The sequence below is a fragment of the Lampetra fluviatilis genome, chromosome 3 (genome assembly GCF_964198595.1).
Source record: "Lampetra fluviatilis chromosome 3, kcLamFluv1.1, whole genome shotgun sequence".
Lineage (NCBI taxonomy): Eukaryota > Metazoa > Chordata > Hyperoartia > Petromyzontiformes > Petromyzontidae > Lampetra > Lampetra fluviatilis.
In genome coordinates, this window is record NC_136277.1 from 22,020,167 (window position 1) to 22,031,707 (window position 11,541).

At 45.0% G+C, this 11,541-nt stretch overlaps 1 protein-coding gene across 1 annotated transcript in view; it reads right to left on the reverse strand.

The window, feature by feature from the left end:
- LOC144954614 (unconventional myosin-Ie-like) overlaps positions 1–11,335 on the reverse strand; it is a 112,093-nt gene extending 100,758 nt beyond the window's left edge. Inside the window, exon 1 of the mRNA XM_078885074.1 lies at positions 11,086–11,335. Coding sequence (XP_078741200.1) covers positions 11,086–11,088 — 3 coding nt within the window. The 5' untranslated portion in view covers positions 11,089–11,335. The remainder of the gene's footprint in view (positions 1–11,085) is intronic.
- Positions 11,336–11,541: the final 206 nt, after the last annotated feature.

Genomic DNA, 11,541 nt, shown 5'->3' on the forward strand with positions numbered 1-11,541 from the left:
TCGTCCGTTGACCTCTACCAAATGAAACAAATTATATTTATTTGGTAATGCCTGCTGCGTTGGCAGTGGTGCACCAGCACAATTAATACAAAATAAAACTCGCACTTGTCAACAACGCCACCTGTTTATGGGCCATGAAGAAGGGCCAGTGCCCGAAACGTCGCCGATTACATTTATTAGTTTATTATTTTTCTTTTAATGCAGTTTTGGTTGACGAGTGTGTTGACCTCTTCCAGGTTCACACTTAGCGGCCCCGGTGCCCTCACCACCGCCTACCATGACCTGCGTTTCAAGAGACGTTTAAAAAAAAAATCCTGCCACCAGCAAGAGGCATCCCGTGGCGCGCTCTCACTTTGTTTTGTTCTGGGACAACAAACCCTGGTGGCGGTCGGCAATGAATGCGCGTGTGGTGTCTTGCCGTCCACTGCGGCTGGCCCCACTCCATCGAAACTCGGCCCACATCCTGCCCTGACGGTCAGAGTGCCTGTAGCACTTCCTGCATTGGCTTCCTATTTAATTAATCCGATATGATGCACTGTACAGTGCACCGCATGCTTCCTTCACGAGCACCGCTGGCATCGCAAGGACGGTGCTACCGAGTTGGCAGACTGGCAGCGTCGTCGTCTCTGGTGTGGAGTTGTGTGTGCTCCAAGTTCAACTCCAACCCATTATTATGGAGTTTGCTCATGGTTCTCTGCAAGGGTGAATATCCTTTTAACAACAGTATCCTATTATCTGCACTTACGCATGTCACTTATTCCCCGTATCCACACACCTATGGACAAATCACGAGGCATGCACCTGATCTCGTCAGATCTCAGAAGTTGAGCGGAGTTGATCCTGCATAGTGCTTGGATGGGCAATTACCATGCGTTAACAACGTGTGATATGTGCTCCTGGTGGGCTATGTTGTGGGGAGCAAACCCCATAGTTGTAGTGTACCATGGTCCCATGCCTGCCTCCACACCTGGCGACATGAGTGATTCCCAGCCACAGCTAACATCAGTGGTGTGATATCACAAACTAGTCCCAAGCCTCTCTCAAGGTTGACTAAGCCTTAAATACATGACTGTTGTGGAAACATCAACACTGTGGATTGAGCACTATCCAAATAGCCCTCCTCCGCCAGACACTGAGATTGGCTTAGCCAGCCTTGAATGACTTAGTCCACATTACATGTGCTTGAGAATAGGCAAACGTGTGACCATGTGCTATGCCCCGTGCAGTAGAGAGCTAACAGGATCATTAAGTATTCACCTTTGATGGCACGGGTGGAATTCTGGAAACCTGCAGAGGTCATGGGCACACGAGGTCTCAATTCATCCCACGGTCACCGGTGATGACACTGAGAGTTACAAGCGTGCAGTGTCAAATAAAAATACGAGTCTCCGGAGAACCTTTGGTGTAGACGTCTGCATTGCACATGTGCCTCCAGATGTCTTATTAAAATATAAATGTCGACGAATTGGCAACCAAATTAGAAGAAACTAGTTCACAAGCAAGAGAGATATTTTCGCACTTGCATTGGGCATATTCTAGATCAATGTTATTATTTGAATACTGTACAGCCCCGTTGTTACTCAACTAAAATTGTTAATCATCTAAAAATAAAATAGTTTTTGTTTTCACTGCTGGATGAAGGTCTCCCCACATGGTGAAGTGAAGGAACTAAGACTGGTTCCAATATCACTCGCCTTAGATAGCAGCCATGGGTGGGAATCGAACTTATGGGTCGAGTTCATAGTGCAACGCGCTAACCGGTATGCCATCCCTCCCACCTCCAGTATGTTCTTGCCTGCCAACAAATAACACTATCAATGGAGACTCGCATGTTTGTAATACTGTACAGGCAAGGTTAGTTACCCAAGGCTCCAGCAGAAACCAGCAGTATCTTGTGTTTTAAAAATTGCATACACTGGTAGGGCACTGAAAGAATGACTTGTAGCAATATGTTATTTCTTCATCAATTAAACTCTAATTCTTACACTAAAATTACACGCGATGAAATGTATTTAAAAGTTTTTTTTTTTTTACAATTTATACGTAAATTATATGGAAACGTTACTTTTTATGCTCGTGATGCTGACCGTCCATACTGGACATCTGTAAATATAAAAGAGCTTCATAGCTCATCGGATTCCTTCAGTCTAACTATTCTGATTCTGAACTCTGATAAATTATGAAAAGAGTGTAACATTAAACACATTTTTTGATTATTAAAATAATAAATTCTGACAATTCATGGCATCGCAGGTGCCATGAATTGTCAGAATGCCTTGTGAATAGCCTCACCACAACAACAACAAAGAACACTACGGCTCTTTTCAGCACTGCTTGTTCAGATTGGATGGGCAGAAGGGGACAACGCAGTCCCCTTGGGTACAAGCAGCGCCACACCCTGCATCACACCATGCCACTTCCATCACCTTTGCACGTCACTGGACCTGGCTGAAAGGCAACACCCCAAGGGCGGCGACTCGCGCGGTCTCCTCTCTTCACAGACCGTTGCGGGCTCCGATGCCGAATTCAGGCCCCGTTGCCTCTGCCTCTCTGGGGCTTGAGGCACAGCAAAGTGCAAGCCACTCGATTACGTTCGCAGACGTCTCACTGTGCAATCGTAGAGCGTCGCCGCTTGCCGACAGCCTGCAATGCATTTGAAGGCAGCATAATAATAATCGTTTAATTGAACGGATGTAAATGTAATCCGCCGGTAGGTGAACAAACAAACAAACAAAATCTTCAAACGAGGCTGCAAGCAACTCGTGTTTTTCCCCACCAAAGTTTTCATTCAAGGGAAACACGTTATCGTTCGGCTTCACATTCCTCAGTGTGGCGCTCAAACAGGCACATGTGGTTATTATTTTTTTTGTCTTTTAGTGGGGGGTGTGGGGGTGGGTGTTTGGAGGGTGGCAGCAGCAGGATTTTTTGTGGCCGCCAACACACGAGCTGAAATTTCTCACGATAGCATCTCCCGAGACCCGACCGGCCACGCAATCCGAATGCCTTGCCAATCGGTGCACAACTCTGCTGCCCGGCCAGAGCGAGCCCAAACGAAACGTTGCCAAGAAGCAGAGCCGGCCCAGCTACTAAGCGACCCTTGCAATTGCAAAGGGCCCCGTGGCCAGCAGAGGGCCCCCCTAGAGTCACTGCGAGCTAGTGGGTGAAAAAAATCATACATCAAAGGGGCCTCCAACCAAATTTTGCTTAGGGCCCCCAAAGGTCTAGGGCCGGTTCTGCCAAGAAGCCCTCTCCTCTCTCTCTGCCTTGCACAAAGTGTGGCTGCCCTCACTTCTGTTCCACCCCAGGCTGATAAAGAGCGAGCCCCCCACTCTGTGTGTGTGTTCCCATCACACCACACGGTCCTTGCCTGCCCCCCCCACGTCCAACCAACCCTAAGGGGCCGTCCATAAATGACGTCACGCGATTTTGGACGATTTTTGACCCCCTCCCCCCTTCGTCACACGGCGTCACAAAAAGTCAGAACCCCCCCCTCAAATATGACGTCACAAAGCTTTGCCCCTCCCCCCCCAAAAAACATGCTTCAAATCGCTTTAAACTATTGTCATTGTAGTGCGTATTTAATGCGGCGCTGCACCTGATGTTGTAGGAGAAAACATTTTTTAAAAAGCCTATTTAATTAAGTAGAACGTGTTGTCTATATTTATTTAAAGTTGCGCATTTTGATGTGACTTCACATTTCTCACCCCCCCCCCCATCGTCACACATCGTCATGTCTGACCCCCCCCCCCCCCCCAGGTGCCGGTGCGTGACGTCATTTATGGACCCCTAATCACAAAATCTCCTACCGCCTCCCATGTTTGCGTGACAACTTCGATGTTCGCGTGAAGATTCTTTATTTTCAACGGTTTTATTGAACTTCGCTTGTGTTTGTCGTGGTCAAATCTTGTAATCAAAAGTTAGTCGACTTCCTGTTGTCCAATCAATTCCAAATTTAGCACGCGCACTCAGATCCGGTGACAGTGCACGCCTGTATGAAAATCGGCATCAATTCATCAATTAATTGCCTATTTTCAAGCAATTACAATTTTTGTATGGGCGCCTTATTATTTATATATTTTGTGTGGAGGTCAACAACGCTGTGGTCCCTAAACTGTGAAATCGGCTCGCACAAACCGCAGGCGCCACGTGTCTCAGGCACCATTGACGTACTTCTCGTCCGTGAGTTTAACGAAGTTGTTAATAAAACCGTTGTTTTAAAAAAAAACTTTTTAAAAGTAGTTTATTGTAACGTGGGTCGGCCACCCGCGCTAATCGGAGATTTAAAAGTGCACAGTTGTAGTGGGCTTCTCCAGTTCATCAATGAATGAAGGCCCTCTCCCACTGTGTGTTGGTCATGTGCGTTGCTTGAGCATATTTCACCACAGTGCGGATTGACACCTAGTCTCCGTTTCCAACACTGTCATGTAATTTTTTTTGTTCACGATAAAATAATAATCATACGAATGGCATGGCTGGTCCTTTTTTTTTACTTTCACAACGCCGAAGTAAATCATTGGGCCTGCGTTCAACGGTCACTTGGTGCACTTTTACTCGAAAATGTGACATGTGTTTACGTATGAAACGTTCAAAAATAAACTGAACTAAAATAAAACTTCCTGCTTCCGGCAGTCTCTGCACTGTCCTAAGAAAAAAAAGTTTCTGACTGAACACGCAGATTACAGGCGGTGGCACAGCTGCAGCAATGTTCAGGGCTGAGTTACGTATTAATTTCTGCTATGTCACAGGGTTTGGCATTGACACCAACGGTGTCACAAGATTTTGGGCTACTTCATCCAGTGGTTTTGTTGAACGATTTTAGTTTTGTATGTGCGGCTAAAGAACTGCATGCACTGCACGATACATACATTTGGTTATGACCAATAATGGAACGTAACCCCTCTAGCAATTTACTGAATTGTGACGATTCGGAAGGTGGCCGGAGGTCGTAATTGTATTCAAGGACTAGTCATATTATATGGTCTGGGTTTTACCATTACAGTTGCACTCCTTCACGTTTTTTTGGGTCTCGTTTGCACGTCTTGGTTTCTCATCTACCCTAAATCTAACATTTGCATAGAATCTGCAGAAAATTTGCATTCACCGTAAATAATGAGCTCTTACACAGACAATCCTGTGCATGTACTGTCAGATTCCATTTTAATTGACAAATCCGTTTCTTCTCATTTATACGTCAAAAGTCAATTGTCAGCGATTTTTATTGAGTTTTCATGGTTATTACTTTATTACCCTAACAGATCATTTAGTCAATGAAATCATGAACTTATCTGGCTGCGTGGCCCTCAATCTGAAACTTTCAAGGTCAAATCCCAGTCGGGTATCAACTCAGCCTAGTATCTCTCCGATGGTGTAAAAATGCATTCAGAACCTATTTCTAGGGAGTGACCTGTGATTGTGTTATGCAGAGAAAGACCCCTGCCACATTAATGTGGGACTTGTAAAAATATCTCAGTGCTACCAATACAAATGAACTCCGCGTCAAGGTTATTTGAGCATGAAGACACTGATTTTGAAAATCAACAGAAAAAAACCAACAACCGACCTACACACTAACACAGATCAAAGTATGGTGTATTGCATTGTGGAAGAGAAAACACCCTATGTCCTTTAAAGTTCAAAAGAACACATGTTTAGTTGTGTTTGTGTTGCATCACTAATCTTCTATTGTAAACAATGGGATAAGTAAAAATAAAAGGAGGATTATTTTGCTGACGTGCAAAATTTCTTTGCTTTCCAGCCAAAATTCCCTTTTAAATTGTTTACTTATCCTGTTATTTCAAGGCAGTATATGGGTATAATCTGTCCTCAAATATTGTCTTTAAACAATACACATACACTCTCCAATTGTCAATGGAAAGCAATGCCTACCACTGAAAGAAGAAATAGTCACCATAATCCTCAACATTTAATTTTTGTAGTAAATTTCAGAAAAATAAGCTAATGCTTTAATCCTCTGTTTCATTCTGTTCCTCTGGGCCGTAGCAGTTGTAAACACCGAGCTTTGACTTTATTCAAAATATTGTCCACGGGCAATAATATGGTTGTAATATCACCACACCAACTCTGCCATTCTTACGTATCATGTATGAACTGAACAGACGTATGTGCCTATTTGCCACCCCCAGCTGCAAGTGGTCATGAGTCAGTGTCGAAGTAATGGCCTTTAACAGCTGAAGGGGCCTTGTGAACTCACTTCATACAACATATGCAAATATGAAAACACACATTATTACACTCGATCCGATGCCTGTATTACTGTCAGCTTAAGAAATGATGTCAATACGTGAATCGATGCATCGTTGCACCTCTTGTAGACATACGCAAGGGTTCCAACACCACATTAACCCTCATTACACCGCGGGGCATGATCAAAGAGTGCTCTACGCCATAAAGCAGATGTTCACCCAATGGCATTGTTTGCATTTGAAAGAAAATGCTACCATGTGCCAGTGTCAAGATTAAAATCCAAAGTTTATGAGCAACTTTTAAATATAATTGCGTAAAAAAACCTAATAACAATAATCATGTCCTTGCAAGTTGTCTAAGGTCAGAAGCCCTTGCAACAATTTAAAAGTGTCTCCTCATGACTAAACAAGCCGTAAGGAAGACAATAAGCATATATACGATGCACATAAAACACAGGATATGCGTACATTATTTGGATATGTGGTCATCCAGAACAAACAGTACAGCACATATAATGACGCAATACCCGAATCCACAAACACAAGGAGACGACATCACAGGGATTCAACTCCACTGCTGCTGACGCGGATGTACACATCTCGCTTGACCACCTGCATGTGAAATTGTAGTTGTTGTTCTGCATCTACTACATCAGCCATACCAAATAATATTTGGATATATTGCTGGAATGGCACACAATGATGGCATCATTTTTCATTTCAGTAAAAACTGCTTTCTCAGATATCAACTTTCAGGAAGCAAAACTTAATTAACCCTTTCCTGTTTGAAAAGAAAAGTTTACTAAATATATAAATAACCCAGCTGCTTGCGTAATCCGTTCATTGCAGTGTACACTGGCACAAAACAGAGGCACACATTTACGTATGACGCATGGCACGTTTTCCGGAGCCATTGAGGCTCCCACCCATGTCCTACACACAACGCTGTCTGTCCACGGCTCAGCGCCTGTGTGTGAGTGTGTGATGTGGCATGTATTTGTGTGCGTTATGCCAACCACTCCTTCAAAATGCAGCAGCCCATTAGCCACGGGCATGAATGACGGCTTTATGTTCTCCACTCGGTTGATTCCTGGAGAGAGGACACTGGAGAGAATCTCACTGTCGTCAGGATGTCAAAGGAATCTCTGGGAAGAGATGCTGACCCCTAAGGTCACAGCGAGCCTCTTGTTGGTTCTTGGGAGTGGGACGGTTTTGTGGGGGAGTTGTGGCGAGTGTTACTGTCTGCGTGCTGTGATGTCAGCAATAATAACATGAACATGGTAAAGTCCTTTTACAATTACTCAGAGACGAATGAATCAAGAAGGCTTTTGCGTATGGGACACTCACTCAAAAAGCTGTAGGTATCCAATCCACAACACTGCTATGCGAGCTTCGATTGTGCTCTTAACATGACATGAATGGGGAACGCAGCACACAAATATAGTCGACTAAACGCGAAATGTTAAATTTAATATATATTGCAAAAAGTGGCAATGTTTTGTGCAAATACATTTCCTTATGGTTAAAACACCCACCTAATTAGAACTGTAAAATGTACAATAAAATAGCACGTCAAAAACTCATTTAAACATGCCTTAATTGATGCAACGCTAAGCGTGCTTTTCATGAATGAGATCTGTTCTTTTTAGTACTGTCCAAGACGAATCACTAGCGGGGTACAAGAAAACAAAGCGGCTGAACCACTCACCATGTGCAGCTGCTATTTGACAAGAGGCACTGAGGTGAGGCTAGCATTGGCACTTTCATAAAATAGGTCTCTGCCCTGGGTCTATTACAAACACAGTGACAGTATTCTTGTATTACAGAATACACGTGACACACACGTCAGTGCTAAACCATGACAGTGTACAGAACAAACACACACATACTGCACAGAGCAGTTCAGAACTATGACATTAGCAAAGTGATTTAAAATCCTGGATTACCTGTAGCCACAATAGCTGTATAATTCTACGTCTGTGACTTAAAACACACAACTCTCATTGATAGATATAAAAGTCGGCTAGGCTAGCCAGCACCCATCTGCCCACAGTTTCCTCCAACACGAAGTAAAAACTCCTCTAATGATTTGATATTAGCCAAACATCTCAATGCAGGAACCTCCAGAAAAGGGTTTCCCGAGACTCGGTGACGCTTACGAGGTTTACAATTACAGCAGGTAAAATGCACATTTTCTTTTTGCGTAACAGCTAAAACAATACTTTACAAACAATAGTGGCTTGTTTGTCATGAGGGCTAACAACTTTCATGTTGTTTTACTTGTAACATCATTTACTTTCTCTTTGTAACCTCACTCAAATAGGAACAATTTAACTCCGAATGCAAGCGGCGTTCATAATTGTTGTCGAGTGAATGATGTAACACTACCACTCTATCCGTGTGGGTTTTAGCTTATCATTTAACCTGACGTTTAAGGCAACAGCCCTGTTTTTATGAGAGAAAATGTGATACTGATTTAGGCAAGTCGTGTTGTTGCGATATGAGGTTTATATAATAAAAATAATAACACGCGTGTTGTTTTACAGCATCTTTTATGCAAAGGAGAATGTGCCCAGTGTTATTTTGTCCACGCGATCACGTGCACAGTAGTTTGTAAGTGTACTATACAATGCACACAAGTCAGCTGGGGCTTTGTTTAATTTACAACAGAGGTGGGACAAAGTCATTGTTATGCAAGTCCAAGTCGAGTCGCAAGTCATCAAATTCATGACTCGAGTCCAAGTCACATGACTCGAGTCCACACCTCTGATTTACAAAATGGGTGGGGGGGGGACACACAAATAGATGTCAGTACTTAAGTTACATCTGGTATTCATAGGTGGTCATCGACTAACCACTGCCGAACCACCACCCGACCCCCCTGGCACGTTCAACAGCCACTAAGGGAGTGTGTCGGTGACCACCGTATGAAGAAGAACACCACTCATTTAAATCCCCCCCCCCGAACCTTGTATAACAAATAATAAAACAAGAATCACTGGGGGGGGGGGGGGGACACGCCGCACTACAGCAGCAGCAGCACTGCAAGGCGTGCGGACCACTGCCTGCTGCCCTTCCAACTTGTCGTGGATGTTTTATTGTTTCGATTTAAAGCTTTCGTGACTGCAGGGATTCATCTTCTTGGTTCTTTCGGTAAAGTCACGTGACTTTACCGAAAGAACCAAGAAGATGTTTTATTGTTGTTGTCTTCATTGAAGCCCGGACACACTGCCGATCCACCTACGACGTTGCCTACTGCCGCTGGGTTTAAAGGCGCAACCCCCCCCCCACACAGACACATACAGACACACACAGACACACACAGACACACACAGACACACACACAGACAGACAGACACACACAGACAGACATACAGACACACACACACAGACACACAGACAGAGACACACACACAGACAGACACACACACAGGCGCACACACACAGATACACAGACACACACCCACAGACACACAAACACACACGCACACAGACACACAGACACACACACACACAGACACACACACACAGGCACACACACTCACACAGACACACACAGACACACACACAGGCACACACTCACACAGACACACACAGGCACACACACACAGGCACACACACAGACACACAGACACACACAGGCACACACACACAGGCACACACACACAGGCACACACACAGACACACAGACACACACACTCACACAGACACACAGACACACACACTCACACAGACACACACACACATGCACACACTCGCACACACAGACAGACACACACAGGCACACACAGACAGACACACACAGGCACACACTCACACAGACACACACAGGCACACACACAGGCACACACACACAGACACACACAACCTCCCACTGCGACACACGAAACACTCAACACACCAGGCACTCGCTGCGCACTCTGTCTGTGTGTACAACGCTCACATCATCATCATCATCCACATTGTACAACACACATCATCATCATAATCATACACATCATCATCATCATCCACATTGTACAACGCTCTCCGTGCTACACAGCACCCTTAACACGCGAACTCTCTATATAATACACAATGTCGTGTCTACAGACACATACCACACAGCACGCACTCTATACTACACACACAATAATGATTGCACTACCCTCGACACACACACACAGCACATGATCTACAGATACATACCATAGACACCAGCGGAGTTACACTATTACACACAGCACAGACTACATACGCACACCGCAAGTAACACAGCATCAGACCAACAACACAAAGCGCAGTTTTGCACGACAGTATAGAAACAGTACTACGACTTTGCTGCGCATGGATATACATGGTGAGTTAGTGGTGATGATGAAGATGTAGGTGAAGATGATGATGTAGGTGAAGATGATGATGTAGGTGAAGATGATGATGTGAGTGAGTGATGATCTTATTGATGAGTGGTGATGCAGCTGGTGGTGATGATGATGTAGGTGAAGATGATGATGTTAATGATGATATTAATGATGAGTGGTGATGCAGCTGGTGGTGATGATGATGTAGGTGAAGATGATGTTAATGATGAGTGGTGATGCAGCTGGTGGTGATGATGATGTAGGTGAAGATGATGTTAATGATGAGTGGTGATGCAGCTGCTGGTGATGATGATGTAGGTGAAGATGATGTTAATGATGAGTGGTGATGCAGCTGCTGGTGATGATGATGATCGTGAGTGATGATGAAGTTAATGATGATGTTAATGATGAGTGGTGATGCAGCTGGTGGTGATGATGATGATGTAGGTAAAGATGATGATGTAGGTGAAGATGATGTTAATGATGAGTGGTGATCCAGCTGGTGATGATGATGATGAAGAGGGGGAGTTGAAGACACTTACCATGATTGCGCTCCTCCTCGCGTCAACTCCTCTTCACTGAACAGTTCCAGCGAACTCGCGCTCCTTCTCCGAGTGGGAGAGGGAGGCGACGAGGAGGTGGAAGGTGGTGGGTGACACGGCAAGGGATGAGTAGAGAAAGAAAGAGAGAGATGTGTGGATGGAGGTGAACACAACGAGAAGTGGAGCCGGCACGGCCGCCGTGAGAACAGCCAGCCGGCCCGTGTAGTGATGGAGAGGAGTGGAGGGCGGGGACGAGGTGAGGAGGGGGGTGGTGATGATCGTGGTGTAGGAGGAGGAGGAGGGGTGATGGTGATGATCGTGGTGGAGGAGGAGGGTGATGATCGTGGTGTAGGAGGAGGAGGGGAGTGGTGATGATCGTGGTGTTGGAGGGGGGTGACGATCGTGGTGTAGGAGGGGGGGGTGATGATCGTGGTGTAGGAGGAGGGGGTGGTGGTG